At 36.8% G+C, this 16,651-nt stretch overlaps 1 protein-coding gene across 1 annotated transcript; it reads right to left on the bottom strand.

Moving 5' to 3' along the window:
• Positions 1-375: 375 nt before the first annotated feature.
• nrn1a (neuritin 1a) lies at positions 376-14,720 on the bottom strand. The gene is made up of 3 exons (XM_007238634.4): positions 14,342-14,720; positions 9,985-10,129; positions 376-7,013 (listed from the first exon to the last, which is right to left on the bottom strand). Exons 1-3 carry the CDS (start codon positions 14,394-14,396, stop codon positions 6,782-6,784), a joined length of 432 nt encoding a protein of 143 aa, XP_007238696.2. The 5' UTR covers positions 14,397-14,720; the 3' UTR covers positions 376-6,781.
• Positions 14,721-16,651: the final 1,931 nt, after the last annotated feature.

Raw genomic sequence — 16,651 nt, 5'->3', positions numbered from 1 at the left:
TCTCAAGGTTAACTTCCAATTGGCACATTCATTATGAATTCATTCCAAAACTAACAATCACATTTGCACTATATTGGACTTGACCTTATATTTCTTGTAAAGTGTCCAATATTTGACTGTGTAAACTAATAGATGTGCTTTGTTTTTCAGCATGTTTGGCATGGATATCCTCCAACCAGTAAGACTGAGCTGCTGCACATCCCCACAACCACATGTCCTCATCATGACCTTGTTCTCTCCTTCAAGAACTCCTTGTTCTCTCTCTAGCTGCAGAAGGACAATGTCTTGGGCTTAATCCCATTTCTCATTTGAACACCAATCCATAGTTTTCCACTCCTTTAACAATCTAATAAATCATCAATATAATAAATACATAAAAAACACTGTTTTATTATTAGATTACAGCAGGCAGAGGCGTGGTAAAGTTTAGCAACCTCATTTAATGTTGATTTCATGTTCTACCTTTAATCATGTAACAGCTTTGGTGCTAGAATATATCTGCTGCACCTTTTAAGTTGGAAAAGGTGGAAAGGAAATGTAGCTAGCTAGCTAGCTAATAAGACATACTACTGAAGATGTTTAAACTTTGTTATGAAGAAAAGTGCTATAATACACTGAAACCTTGTTAAACTAAGATACTGCATTGGTTTTCATACTTTTTGACAAAGAAAATTCTTTATGTGTGTGTTTCTTTGAGAAAGCACCTTGCTGGCCATTTCTGATGTCTCTTCATGTAGCTCTAAAACTTCACCCTACCCCTCTATACCAACAAGAATCAGAACACCTTACCTTTTCCAATAGGCAAGAACATACAAACCATAGGGGTGGGGATAAGTGATAGACACAAGAAGTGAACTGGGATTGAGCCTTGGTGTAACTGGTGTAGCTGCAGATAGTCTACATCATTCTCAGCTTATGTTGCAAAGCTCTTAAAGACCAACATTTAACATATTTAATCTGTGTTTGTCAGCAGAACCCTTAAACGAGTGTACAATTGGCCACTATGTGACAAGGTCATGGACAACCAAGGCCAATTTTTGCAATACATAGAGGCTCCAACCCACAACTTTGTACTTTTCACTGTGCACATTCCTTCTAAACAGTGCCCAGTCTAAAGTTTGGGTTTGTAAACCAATATATATATATGTGGTTTCTATCTAAAGCAACTGCCCACCAACTGAGGCTGGATTGTAGGAAGACAGAACTGCTGCACATCCCTGACGCTACAGTTTCTTGTACATCCTGGTCTTTGCAGCCACAGTAGCACAAAGCCTTGGTATAGATGGAATGGACGTCTATTCTCTGCTTATGTAGGAAACCTGACCAGATCATGGAGGTTTCTTCTGTACAACATATGATGGATTTAACTTACAGTAGTTTCCTCACCAAAAGAGGCACCCAAGGCTCATTAATGCAATAAGTAATTTGTACTGTGTTCATGACTAGTAAACAATAGTGTCTAGTGTCCAATATTTGACTGTGTAAACATATATATATATATATATATTATATATACAAAGATTGAAGACAAGATTTACTGCACGTCCCTGCAACTAAAGTTCTCAACATGATTCACCTTCCTTCCTCCTTCAAAGTAACAAAATCTTTCTTTTTTCCAACTTTCATGCTGTTTTAAACCTTAAGAGATCATGCAGGTTTCTGACCAAGTCAGCCCTTGTTGAGTTGGCACATTCAACACAAGATACTTTAAAATATGCTACAAAAGGACATTCGAGAGGTACCATAGAAGATCATGGAGGCCCATTCCAGCACATTTTTAGATAGTAAGTCATTATTTTGTCATTATTTTAAGATACTAGACTGTAGACTGTACAGAGACAGATGCAGTTGAGACAAATACGAAAAATGGATACTATTATTGAGGACTATTTCAGGTGTGGATTCAAAAATCATGAAATATTGGTGCTTTTAGAGGAATCACACAATATCAAAATAAGCCTCTGTACCTTGGAGAAAAGAGATTTATTTAATAATTCACACCAGATTTCTATTTTAGAAATAGCATACAGGTCACTCCTGTATGCTATCTCAAAATAATGACTTAGTATCTTAAAATAATGACTTACTATCTCAAAATAATGACTTAGTATCTCTCAATAAAGATTTGCTTTTTTAGTATCTCAAAATAATGAGATAGGATCTCAAAATAATGCCTTACTCAAATAATGTCTTAGTATGTCAAGATATTGAGATAGCAGTTTACCTAATAATAATAAAAAATGTGCTGGATTATTTTATTTAATTTTTTAGATGGTGGAAATGGGCTTCTATAGAATTATATATTTTGATTTAATAAAGAACCATTTTTTTCATTACAAAAAATGCACACAAATGCACACAAAATAGGACTATATTCTTATATACAATGTATATTAAAAAAAATCATAAAATTGACTAAAATATGTATTTATTTTTTATGTTCATTTTGTTGGAAGCCTTTGTTAACTTGTTTTTATTTTATATTCGATACTGACCTTTATATTTCACAAACCATTGCTAAACATGATTTTAAAAGTTTCCTAAATTACATAAAATTATTGGAAATAAGCTCTTCTTACTTGCCTCATTGACATTATATTGCTGCTATGCCCTAATGTGTAAATTGCTGTTTTTTCACAGTGCGGTGGGCGGGGCTAAGCTACTTTTTTACTGGATGTACATTTGTTTATTGGCTGGCTCATGGTCTCAATTAATGTTCTGTGCAACAAAACAGTTCAAAAAACAGAAAATCCATGATGTCAATTGGAATGGATGAAGGGTCTGAAGGGGTTAAGAGTGAACAGCTATGCAAATGGGAATTTGGCCACCATGTGTAGCTGGCAATGGCTTTGGGCACATTAATCAATTGCCACAAGCCTAGCTAAAAAAAATGTTGTTGCAGACTGTAGTGCTGCACTGATAATGGAGCCAGTCTGCTCTGTGCAGCATATAAGCAGGGCTGGTAACCCAGTTTCCAACCAACATACAGCATACTCCCATATATGCGCTCTCCAGAAGCGTCTTCTACTGATGCTGGTGGCTTGACAGGAGAAATGCTGTGAACTTGATTTAGATGAACTCTGACCCATAACAGCGTCAATATCCCTGCTGATGAATATGATGACTTGATGAATGTTTCAAGCTGTGCTTGAATTCAGAAAAAAACTGGGCATACTGCATTAATTTCCCAAAGCGTTGTCTGCAGCTCTTTTAAGAAGCCTGCTGGAACATGACAGCAGAATCTGTTCTTGCTCACTTGGGAAAAAAAAGCAAAGGCTGCCTCGTGCTGAACTCTCCATATTGTCTTCGTGATGTGAATGCACGCGAGAGGAAAGGAGAAGGGCAACTAGAGCTGAGTAATCGATTACGTGATGTAAGAACAAAAATATCCAGCCCTCAGAATATTAACGTCACACTAGAACATCTATTTTTTGAATGTTCTTATCCAGAATATTTTTGGAAAGCTCTGGATAAATATTTTCTAATATAGCGAATTACAGAGTAGATATAAAATGTAATAAATAAATGGATTTTATTTTTGTCTCTAAAGTCCACTTTACTTTGAATCTGATGATCCTCTTTGGGAAACATTATTTACAGAAATAAAACCTTTTTTAATGTGTTTCTTGTTGAATTTAATTTGTATATTGAGTCTCTTAATTGTCTTAGCAGCAAAAAAAAAGCTGTATTCACTAAAAAGTACTTAAATGAGTTAAATTGGCTGGTTGAGGACTGAGATATGTTGTGAGTATAAACGTTTTGTTAAGCTTGTAAAAACCCTTTTGGGTTGTATGTTTTTATTATCTCGGATTTCCTTGTTTGTATTGTGTTGTTTTGTGAAGCTTAATTTAAAAAAATAAAAAGAATATTAACGTCACAGGAAAATGACGGTAACGGGGTAATGGAAATATTTAGCATTTTTACTTTTTGTTCAAATTCTACTGTTTTTAGTTTTCGTTATTTTGATGATATATTAACATTCATATTGGCAACATGCATTTTTTTATTGCATATTTTAATTTAAAAAATATTTAGGCTATGCTTAATTACTATAGATATATGGGTAAACGCACACAATTACTTCAATTTAATCCGCACGCGTGCTTCATTAGCTCCAGAATCAAACAGCTACGAAAAAGCAGCAAATAGTGCTGGGAAACATTTGTCTAAACACTGATTATTCAATATGTTTTTACATTATGCTTTTAAATCTGTTCTGGTCAAAGCAAATTCCTTGTCTTCTTAACCTTAATATAATAATATTAAGACCACATCTGTATATTAGTTTATTCGCAACTAAAAACTGTATCATTATTTTAATAAATGTTGCTAATGGTAAGGTTAATGTTATATATGTTATAGATAATACGTTTCCTGCATCAGCGTGTAGACATAATGGCTGTAGCACAGATTTATAGGGATACTGAAGATAAATAATTCATTAGTAAAAACCCACGCTCTCATATTTTATTTATTATTTCAATATGGCAGCTTATAGCTGAGTATCCAAATCTGTCCAGAGCGGCGGTTTACAGGAGGTTTAAGACTCTCAAAACTAAATATTTTAATCGAAATGTTCGATTTTTAATAAAATCAATTCCTTTCTGACCCGATATTTGACAAATTTCCTATCGCTTTTGAGAACAAAATATTTGTTTTATTCATACAGGCTAAAGCACATTTCCTATTGCATCTTTCAAGGATAAAATAATGTTAATGCACCGATCAACCATAACATTAAAACCACCTGTCTATGAATGTATAAATCACAATTGAACTGCCAAAACAGATCTGACCCGTCAGAGTATGGATTCCAAAAAAAGTCTAAATATGTTCTATGAGATCTGAAACAAAGACATTGGCAGCAGAGCCTGTAAGCTGTGAGATGGCGCCTCAATGAATGACATTAATGAGCCTTGGGTTTCCTTTGGGTTATCCTTCCTTGGTATTGACCACTGCACAACGGGAACACCCCACAAGAGAGTCAGGGAGATATTTTTAACCAGTGGCCATCACAATTTGGTTCTTCTTGGTTCTTGCCGTATGTTTGGCCATTATTCCATCATTACTGCTTCCAACCCAACAAGGCAAGAACCGTCAGCACAGCTGCTGCCTGATTAGTAAAATCTCACACCAACAACAATAGTAGAAGCAATTAAAAGGCGACTTCAACGATAATATTATATATTTAAAAATCGTTTTAATCGAGTTTTAATATTTTTTCTTAATGCTGTCTTATATTTAATAGTTTATATAATCGTTTATATGTATAAAATACTTTATTCTCTAGAATTGACTATATAAAAATATATTAAAAACCCTTCCAGATTCGATCCAAACCACCACCAACCACATGCAGCCAAACACACCTTTTCAGGATTTTCACCACACATTATTCCAACACAGATCACATAATCATTTTCGATTATGTTGGATCTCAACAGCACAAAATTCGTGCAAATGAACAACACACGTGTTTTTTTTTTTTCAAACATTAACTGATTTTATTTAATACTCTTTTGTATGCCTTTTAAGCAATCTTTTATATACCTGTATATCAATCTGTTTTTAAAACTGTTTCAGTAAAGTAACTCTCTGTATATTTTTTTATCTTCTGAAAATCTTTTTTTATCCACATATCGTCTCTTATTTACTGATATTTAATTGTATTTGGAATAGTTAGGTATTTATATGCAACATCCCCAGAAACGAACAAACAAACGAACGAACGAACAGAATCCACATGATCTGAAGGCAGTGAAACGTGGCCACATCTTAGTAAAGCTCCAGCAGATTTCTCTCCGTCCACACCAGCAGCGTCACTGCCTGAATGGGATCGTGCTACGAAGACCTAAAGCTCTGAGGAGATCTGCTAACCTACATCATGAGCCGCCCATTAATAAACCCATAAATGAACATGGCTGAATGTCAACAGTCAACATAATTCATCAGCCTCCATCTTTAATTAGCATCTTCTTTTTCTACATTCTTCTCGCTACATTGTACGTGTGTTATACTCTACCTTCCTTCCATAAAATATTTCTTCCTTCCATCCACTGATTGAATGCCTGGGTTCATTCCTGAGGTTTTATTATTAGTATTATTAGTATTATTATTATTAGAGCTGTTTGTTTCTGCTCACAGGTCCAAACCACTTTCCATCTTTCTCCAAGGTCACCAACATGCTTATCTCGGCTAAATTTGACAACTAAAAAATTAATAAAAATAAAAATAAAACGAACAGAGAGGAATTATTTATGGGTTCAGCCTCAGATAACTGGCGTTAGATTGATTTCGACTGATGTATGTAGTGTCAAGATATCAGGATATCAAGGATATCTCGTCTCTTATTTCTTATTTCTATGTATGAAGAGACCTGCAGTGATGATTATTACCTCACTACAGCCTTTAACACTACAGGCCAATGGAAGTCCACCATTACTGTAAGCGCAGGACCACTGAACATGAGTGTTTTTCACTTTTTTTGACCCCAGGTCAGATAGGGATGCTGGAGCATCCCCCCACCCCTCTGAAGACGACGTCACCATTGTCTTTTGCAAACCAAAAAAAGTGTCGTCTTCCTCTCCGGATGAAGAATATAAATCCATTTGGGCGAAGATGTGTTTTTTCTGGTTTCTTTTTTTTATCGTCATTATTATTCTTTGTATTACATCTGTTTTTTTCTCGTGGTGCTAGCTCTTTCTAGTCTTCCTCCTCCTCTTCCTCCTTCTTCTCCTCCACCTCCTCCTCCTCCTCTTGTCGCTGCTGCTGTTGGCGGTGATTAGAGCGCACTGAGGCCGGTGATCAGGGCGCACAGTGCCGGCAGCAGGAGGCTCAGGCTAAGGGGGGGTCCTGCTCTGGGGGCTCCGTTCCCTCCTGCACACAGTTCAAACAGGCTGCCCCGGAACTGCAGGCTCTTGGACTCCTTCTTCAGCTTCTCCCACAGCTCGATGGCGCCATCCTGACAGTCCGCCAGCGCGGTAGTAGCACACGAGTGGAAATCATCCCAGTACCTGCACATCACATTATACACACGGGTTACCCATCCATCAACACAGGATAACAAACACCCTTCAGCTGCTCTCAGTCTCATACACCTTTAAACTTTACTGTAAAAACTCACTGTAAAATCTTTATCAAGTTTACAATAGTTTACAATACACATTCCACTGTAAAAAATAATCTTAATGTACTGAAAAGAATGTATCCAATTTAAAAAGGCTAATACATAGTAAAAACGTCCACTAAACAGATCTTTATAAACTGTAAAAATCTACTATAAGTGATAATATTTTTTCATTTAGAATTTCACAGCCTATAAGATTTGTTTAGTAAAATATATTTTTATATACACTGATTTATTTTTTTCGTTTACTGTGGATTAGCACAAACAGTCCTTGTAAGGTAGCTTTAGATATTTACTTTGGACTAGTATTTGTAAAGACACTGTGTTTTTTCAGTGCACTGTTAAAAAATTTATGTACTGTAAAAAAAGACTGTAAATAATTTCAATGTACTGTAAAAATCATATATTCTTTACAAATACCAGTCCACTGTAAAATTCTAAATCTAACTTACAAAGACAAAAAAAAAAATCAGTGTATATAAAAAATCTATTTTACAATCTATCTTACTAAACAAATCTTATAGACTGTGAAATTCCAAACCAACAAATCATATCCACTGTTAAAAATCGTATTCTACTGTAAAAGTAGGCTGTAAATAATTTAAATCCCCTGTAAAAATCATAGCTTCTTTACAAATACTAGTCCACTGTAAAAATATAAATCTACTTTACAAAGACTGTTTTACTAATCCACAGTAAAAAAAAATGCCCTGTATATAAAAACATATAAACATATCCACTAACATATCCAATAAACATATCCTATAGACTGTGAAATTCAAAACCTACAAATAAAAAACAGATTGTAAATAATTTAGATCCACTGTAAAATCAAAGCTTCTTTACAAGTACTACTCTGCTGTAAAAAATCTACATTAATCTACCTTAAAAAGACTGTTAATAATTCCAAATCCACTTTGAAAATCACAGCTTCTTAACAAATACTAGTTCACTGTAAACACATCAATCTACTGTAATACTCACATCCTAATTTACAAACCCAGCTTCACTGTAACAATCTCAGTCTACTTTACAAATTCTAAATCCCTGTAAATATCTCAATCTATGTCACAAATCTCGGTTCATTCAGCCTTTTTATTCAAATCACACTGAAAAAAATGCTAATTTACTGTTACAAAAAAAACATATAAAAAATCGCCTGTAAAAAATCGCCTTGCGTCTCACTGTAATATACTGCAAAAATGCAAATCACAAAAAAAATAAAACACAAAAAAAATAAAAATTACAAAAAATTTAAAATACAATCTAGATTATAAACCCGAAATGGACTGTAAAAATCACAATCCTGTGTAAAAAAAAAAAACTAAATAAAATAGTTAAAGTGAAATAGAATAGAAAACAATGAAAACATTGTAAAATCTCCCCAAAAAACTGTTTACTGTAAACGAAACATTTCTATATATTGTGCAAAATTGATAGAACAAAATAGCACGGAATCCAACATTGTTATTTATTTCTTAAATAATCTATACATCTACACACAAAAAAAACGAAAATTGAAAATGAAAAAGGTGCGAGCAGAACACGCGCACTGCCAGAAGGAGGGCGGTGATAATAATGGAGACGATGATGATGAGCCTGTTCATGGTGATGAATATGTAGAAAACTGTACATCGCCTCCTTCCTCTACACGTTTTAAATTACTCTGTTTCTCAGTGAACAGGTCACTCTGTTTTCTCACATGAGCCGAAACCACGTGATGAAGCATTGCATCAAACAGGCAAAAAGAGCCAAGGCGCGTCATCACTTCAGTCCAGAGCGAATATTTATAGAGTTTGAGCTAAATTCAGTCCGGCGTCCATCTACGGTCACAGCACTCGGTGCGCAGTTCTTCAATGTACTGATCCAGTGTACTGTTCACAGTTTCACAGTAAAATTAATGTAATGTATATATGAACTGTACTGAATTGTTCCCACTGGAAATATATAAAGAAAAAAAAAACATTCTTAATATTTTGAACGGAAGATTTCTAAGATTCTAACTAATTTAGTATTGTATTAATCCATTCATTACGAAATTTTGTTAATGCAAATGTAAGAAACAAAACCAGAAACTGCCAGAATCTCACAAATAAATAAAATAAGTTTGATAAATAAATAATAATAAATACATGTATTTCTCTTTTTTTTTGGTAAGTATATTCATATAATTAAAAAAAAAATAAAAATATAGATATAAACAAATGATTATTTAATTTATTCAATTTATCTCCCTTGTCCTCGTGTAAACTGGTGAATGGAGGGGAATCCGAGATGGTAATACTGCGAAGCCCCCAGGGGAAAACAGCCCCTCCTCCTTGCGTCCCTCCCTCCCTCTTTCTCTCTCTCTCGTTCTCTCTCTTTCTTTCGTTCGCTCTAATCCAATCTGCCTTCTTCACCTTTCACCTGGGAGTCTGTCTGGTAGCTCCTAATTGGTGTGGATGAAGTGATGAACTGGTGAACTGGTGAAGTGATGAATGGCGCTTTAACGCAGCGGAGCCTCATTTTCATGATGGAGATGTCGAGTTAAACAAGGGGGCCCTTGTGCCATCTGGCTCCTTTACACACTCACTCTCTCTCTTTCTCTCTCTCTCTCTCTCTCTCTCTCTCTCTCTCTCTCTCTCTCTTATATATTTCAGTGGGCTTTATTTGCATGTCTGCTTTATATGCATTAGCACCAAATCAATTACAGCGCCATTACAGCACTATGGGCAGAGCAGAAGCAGTAGTGATATTAATAAAGCATGTCGTTCAATCATATCTTAATATTACTCTCTCTCTCTCTCTCTCTCTCTCTCCGACACACACACACACATATAAAAACGCTTGCTAATATGAATCCCTAAAGCTCCACTTACGTGCAGATGGTGTGGAGGTTGTCCTTCTCTTCCAGCTCCTGGGGGTAGTGGGCCATGTTATCTCCCAGCTGAAGCAGACAGTCGGAGAAGCCCTTGAACACGGTGTCACATTTCCCCGCCGCTCCAACCGCCTGCAGAAAATAGGCTGCAAGAAGGAGCACATCATCAGAAGCGCGTTCACACTTAAACCGAAACACAACTGATACAACATGCGTTTACATGCGTGCATGAGCTTGCATTCGGATTAAGGTTTTGATAGCGTAAAAATGCACTGTCAGAAAAAGGACAATGCACATATTGGATTAAACTCAATTCAAATTCGAATGTATTTACAACAACCTGTGTCGCTATCTTGCACAGATACATGTTTAATATTTATTCACCAAAGTACAAATACTGCAAATGTGCACTCAAAAGTCCAACTGTGTTCCTTAGAAAAAGGGGGGGAAATACAAAAGAATCCCAGCTGGCACACAACCGACCTTTAACGCTGAAATGTGGTTGATATATGATTAAAGTAATGTATGTTGTACGCTGAATCAACATTTAATGTTAAATCCTTTTTAATTTAAAACAAATTTTTCACCATATCTGGGGGAATGTTCATGTTGTACTTGTTTTAGTGTTTTTGAGATCAGATGTTGAATAATAATGGTAGTGGTGGATAACATTCTTTATACTCAGATTTACTGCAGTAATGTAAGTTTATTGTTAGTTAACACTGTTAACCATAGGATTTTCTAGTTTTAGTGAGCTATGGTGTATTAGAGATTGAACGTACGATGTTGAAATAATATCAAAATCAAAATGAACCATAACATCAACATTGATTCAAGGTTGAAATGCCAGCTGGGAATGTACAGATTTCATTAAACTCAATTCAATTCAAATGTATTAATATAACGCTTTTTACAACATCTTTAGTCGCAATGTTGCACAGGTAAATGTTTAATGTTTATTCACCAAAGTACAAATACTGCAAAAATACCATCAAATATCGAATTGTGTAAAAAAACTACAAAATAATATAGTAGTACAAATATCTACTATATTCTGGGAGTGTACATGTATACTGAAGTCACACAAATGACAACAATTTAGCACTAAATAAATAATACATTTTTCTTTGTTTTCTAAGATTTTTCTTTCAAAAAAAAAAATTCCCGCGTTCATTCAACGCCCCCTCAGTGTGTGTGCGTGCTCGTTCGTGTGCGCGTACGTGCGTGAGTGCCTGCGTGCTCGTGCAGGTATGTTTAAAGACTGTTTATGGGTCACTCCAGACTCATCTCCATTCAAACCGAGCGGCAGCAGCATCAGCTCTGAGCGCTGAGATCATTTCTGCCCGGGAGGTGGAGGCAAACAGATGAAGTAATGCACTTGGCTGCACGAGAGGGAAAGGAGGAGGAGTAAGAGGAGGAGGAGGAGGAGGAGGAGGAAGAGGAGGGGAAAAAAGAGGAGAGGGGTCTTTCTGCAGAGCGCTCAGAGAAGTTTCCAAAAAGAATGATATGTGTAGTGCATCACGCTGTTTTAGACACGAATCAGTCTCAACCCTTCATTCATGCATTATTTCAATTAATCGTTTGAGCGTTATGGTTTGTTTGCTTTTGCGATTATTGTCTCAATCATTCTTTTTGAGAAATACTAGTTATTGAAGCATATTATTTTTTTAAACCTCACTGGCTTTTTAAGTGTGGAATGCTTTAAACCATAAGTGCACGGACCACAGTATTACATGTCTTTCATAATTTTTTCTTTGTTTTGTGTGAATGTTTTTATTTTTGAGAACCTGCGTTTTTACTTATTAGTTTATTCGTCCATTTTGAAGAAGAGGGGAACGGGTTATGTAAATATATAGTTTATTTAACATCTATCCTATGGTCCTACGGTAGATTTTGTTTTGGCATTTTCCAGGTTGCACGTTTTAATCTATTGCTCTATTTAATTTTAAGACAGATTGGTTTTGCAAGGGCACTGTTTCTTTAAAGCGCCTCATATGGGGCTGGAGTTTTGGACCTTCAAAACATTTGATACTTTCGGTGGATGGACATTATGGTTACATGCCCGTGGATTTTTATTTATTTATTACGGGGATTCCTGGTTATACATTACAACCAATAACGTGCTAATAAAGTGCATCGTGTCTTTAAAACATCTCAAATGACTCTGCTTATGCATTTTGCGTGTTTAGTTTTACGCGGGTGTGCGTTTTATTTTTTATGGTTTGCGTTTATTTATTTATATGACTAGAGTTTGGTTATGCAATCATTGCAATGACAACGTATAGCTATAATAAAACATAAACATATTCTTAACATGTTTAAATCCTCTCAGATGGACCCACGCTGGAAAGTTTTATATTTTATATCAGCAAGGCAGGTTAAACACTTTCGACTGATATTATTATCATGTATCCTGGCTTTAAGGGGCGGTACTCACTATTGTGCGCGTTGCTGGTGTCCAGGATTTACGTGTTTCTGCTTGTTTTAAGGCTGCTGGTGCTCGTGCGTAGCTGTGAACGTATCAGTGTTTGTGAATAGAAATATAGGCTATATTAGTAAGTATTGCCGCAGTGTTGCAGGCTTACATAACGCGGTTTGGAGCTCTAATTATGCTCGGCTGGGGCTTTCTCCGCTCCGTTCATGCTCTCCTGGGCGGACAGATCATATCAGCGCAGATCAGCCTGTGATAGAGCTGAAATGATCTGCGCCCACATTTTCTTCCAGTCTCAGCAGAAAAACGATTTCTCCAATTTTACCGCCTTAAAACATGGCGGATTTTGTAGAGGACAGATAAGGGGATGTTTCACATTTCTATACACGAACCAGTTGCTCATCCCTTTATCGTTGGATGGTTAATCAAATCCATCCCCTCCCACTTCCTTTGTTACATCTTCTTTGTTTGCCCTTCCACATCGTCTCAGCTGCTCTATCTCTATCTCTCGCGCACATATTATCGATGGAATATCACGTTTTACTCGTCGGGTCTATATATAGCCGAGCAGAGAGCTGAAATAGACTGTCCTGCTGGTCAGCCAGCCCTCAGTACCGCGCTCACATGAAGAGGGAGGGGACGGCTGGGGAAGAGGTGGGGGGCATTAATACACTTCATACACTTAAACCTCATTTCACACCCAACAATTTAGGCCACGTTTATTTAAACGCATCCCTCATTCACACACTGCAGAGCCGAATCGAATTGAAATACTTCAAATTCAGATCAAAAGAAATCTAATGACGTGAACGCGCCCATATAAAATTTTCAGGTGACGGGACAGTGAATGAAGACGTAGAAACGTGCGTCCTACGTAGATGAAACAGACGAGAAATTAAGAAAAGTCTAAGGGGTTTATAATTACAGTAAATTACATTAAGCACGTACACGTGATTTTTTCCCCCAATTAGTGTAGGTTGTAAAACAAGTATAGATGGGATATGACTGCACCCAGTTCTGTTGTAGGAGATTATTAAATTATTTTTTTTTAGGTCGTGCTAAAAATATTCTTCTTCTTCTTCTTCTTCTTCTTCTTCTTCTTCTTCTTATTATTATTATTATTATTATTATTATTATTATTATTATCATACTTTTTGTGATTACTCACATTGTGTTAAAAACGATAATTATTATTAATAGTAGTAGTCGTAGAATTTTTATTTTACATTATTATTTGTGGTCATTCAGAATATTTTAAGTGATTTCTATGTGTATTTATTTATTTATTAGCTGGTTTAAATATTCCACGTCCCTGGAGTGGGATTTCTGAGAGCATTCTCCCCCCTCTCACTTACACACACACACACACACACACACACATTCACTCTCTCTCTCTCTCTCTCTCTCTCTCTCTCTCTCTCTGTATCTCTCTTTCCACACACTCCCACGAACCGGACCAGCGTAGACAAAAAAAAATAATGAAATAAAAAACACAAAAGGAAACTAGTAAATACGGACGTATTAATTATGTTTAACTTTTAAACAGAAAAAAATTACATCATTTTTACATTATAATTTTTATTACTGTTAATTTCATAAACGACCTTAAGAAAGAGAGCTAACGTGGGCTGGCACTCACCGCTCACTGTATGTAGATCGTGTCGCATTTAACTGCATCACACACGGATTTTAAAACACAAAAGCAAAATGGCAAAAGGTCGTTTTTTTCACAGCGCTAATTTAAAAAAAAAATAATCGGCACGGGTGCGTTTAAAACGAATAAATAAATAAAACGGAAAATATTGCATTTACCCAAAATAACGCAAAGAGCATCGAAACGAAAACCAGTGCAGGACAGACACACACTCACACACACACATGTACATGCGTCCCGGGCTGGGAATAAAATTAGCGCGGGAGTACTCACCTATCTGGACAGCGAGAAACAGTGAGATGTATCTTCCGGACAAAGTTAATCCCATCCTACGTGAGGTAAAACCATTGGCGTGCGCCTGCCAGCCTTTAGATACTCGCGCGGGGAAAAGCTGGAGAAAGCCACTCAGAGCTGCACATTGCCGTGTCTTTACAGCCTTCCAAATTCAGCCACTCTTTCTCTCTCTATTCCTCTGTTTTTCTCTCTTTCTTTCTCTCTCTCTTTCTCTTTTTGGCTCTGGGTCTCTCTGCCGCGCTCTGGATTTGTCCTGTTGCCTTTTTGCCTTTTTACGCGCACGGTGAAGCGGAGAGGAGTGAAATGGTGCACCCCGTTTACGCGAGGGCGGTAATGCCTGCTCTCTCTCTCTCTCTCTCTTGCTCTCTCCCTCTCTCTCTCTCTTTTCTCTCTCTCTCTTTCACGCCCACATCGCGCGGTTGACGTAAAAAAACTCCGTATCGGACTCCCCACGTCTCCATTTTTTTCCTCCTGTGCCAGACTGGGCTGACCCCCTCCACTCCCCTCCCCTTCCCATCAGAACCACCACCCCCTCCACACACACACACACACACACATATATTCACCCACACGCTTGTGCTCACTGCATTGCCGCGCGTGGCCACCGGGCTAGAGAGGTGCGTGGCCTCCCGACACGCGCCGGACGCACGGGGATTAATGCCGAACAGCAGCAACCGAGCTGTAATGTGAGCAGAGCTGCAGAGCTACGGATTTACCGTGTAGTTTCAGACAGTCAACACACAGGGATAGGCGTAATGGGATAGGTGGAATAGATAAATAAAGGGGAAATTTCAGACTATCCCTACACACTGACGAAGCTTCTTTTATAAGTTCACAAGCAGTAAAATTTAGACTATCCCTAAAAACTGACTGAGATTATTTTATAAGTTCACAAACAGTAAATTTCAGGCTATCCCTAGACAGTGACTGGGCTACTTCTGGGGGTATATACTGTGAAGTCTTGATAATTACTACATGAAGACTAAGCTACAATGTGAGCTACAAATGTATATTTATAAATTCAGGCAATCACCACAAACTGACTGGGACATTTTTTAATATTACAACGTTTTTCCCACTTTTTGTAATTATATGTTTGTTTTTACAGAGATTACATTTTATCAGAACAAATTTAAATATCTGGACGCATCAATATCAGAGGTAGGTTAACATACTATCTGAACTTAAATAAATAGAAAATAAAGAATAAAAATAAAATAAAGTGCAAGACAGGTATAATACAAAAGGAAAAATGACAGACAGTCCAGTTTTTTTCCAGACTGAAATTTTGGTGTCTGTTGTAGAAGTGAGTTTCTCCAATGGAAAGTTTGATACCTGTCATACATTTTGAGTGGGGGAACATCTGTAGATATCCACATCACATTTTGTTGCTAGATATGACAGAGCTCCGAACAATTAGGCTTGATTCTCAATTAGAACAATATGAGGGCTGAAGTAATAAACAGTGTGACCCATGAAAAAACGTTTGTCCAACATGTTTTTGTTAAAACAATAGTGGTATGAATAAAGATATCCTGATCAGTGCTGCACCTATCTCATGAAGGTGTGTCAGAATCTGTAGAAAATTTTAAAATTCTGCTCCTGAATATTGACCGAGGTGAATCATCAAATACAAGTTTACAGCATTTTAAAATCGAGAAAATTCCTACACATTCTAAGGCTACTTTAAAAGATTTTTAAAGTGTAAAATTCAGTCCATCACCACACTCTGACTGACAGCTTGTATACTGTGTCATTGTGGCATTTTTATAAAGTTCAAAATTCACTGTCCCCAGAGAAAGACTGTGTTCCAGGTACCACTGTGAGTTTATAAAATGTAAGATTGATACAATTATGTGCAAAATGTGAACAGACATTTAAAATGTTTTTGATTGAGCACATCTGTCAGCACTGGGTGCAACCTAAAATAGCCGACAGCATTTAAGCAAACACAAGCCACAGTGAGCTGCTTAAAAGCAGTCCTAATCAGTCCTCTAAAGAAGCAGCAGCTGTCTCATTATGGACCTCAGGTGAGGGGCGGAGCCAAGCCACTGAGCACATGGCTGATGCAGTCCTCATAGGGCCAGTAGAGGGAGACATAACAGCCTGGGAGGCAAAGTTCGGAACGCTTTCAGTGAAAAATATACTCATGTAATGTCCTATGAATTCTTCTTTAGCAGCTTTTTTTGTCCTCTACAATCCCCTGATCTAAACCTGAGGAACTGAGATGGTGATTTGAGGTGATTTAGGATGAGCTGGAGCTTCACAGCATGAAGGAAAAGCAGCAAC

Source organism: Astyanax mexicanus, chromosome 6 (assembly GCF_023375975.1).
Source record: "Astyanax mexicanus isolate ESR-SI-001 chromosome 6, AstMex3_surface, whole genome shotgun sequence".
Taxonomy (NCBI): Eukaryota; Metazoa; Chordata; class Actinopteri; order Characiformes; family Acestrorhamphidae; genus Astyanax; species Astyanax mexicanus.
This window is presented reverse-complemented; position numbering and strand designations above follow the sequence as displayed.

Bases quoted from the DNA above. Each gene is read 5' to 3' on its own strand.
- nrn1a (XM_007238634.4), bottom strand. From the start codon at position 14,396: ATGGGATTAACTTTGTCCGGAAGATACATCTCACTGTTTCTCGCTGTC. The intron at 10,130-14,341 runs GTGAGTACTCCC...TCCTTCTTGCAG, and splicing joins GTTTCTCGCTGTCCAGATAG to CCTATTTTCTGCAGGCGGTT. The intron at 7,014-9,984 runs GTAAGTGGAGCT...TGTGATGTGCAG, and splicing joins AACCTCCACACCATCTGCAC to GTACTGGGATGATTTCCACT.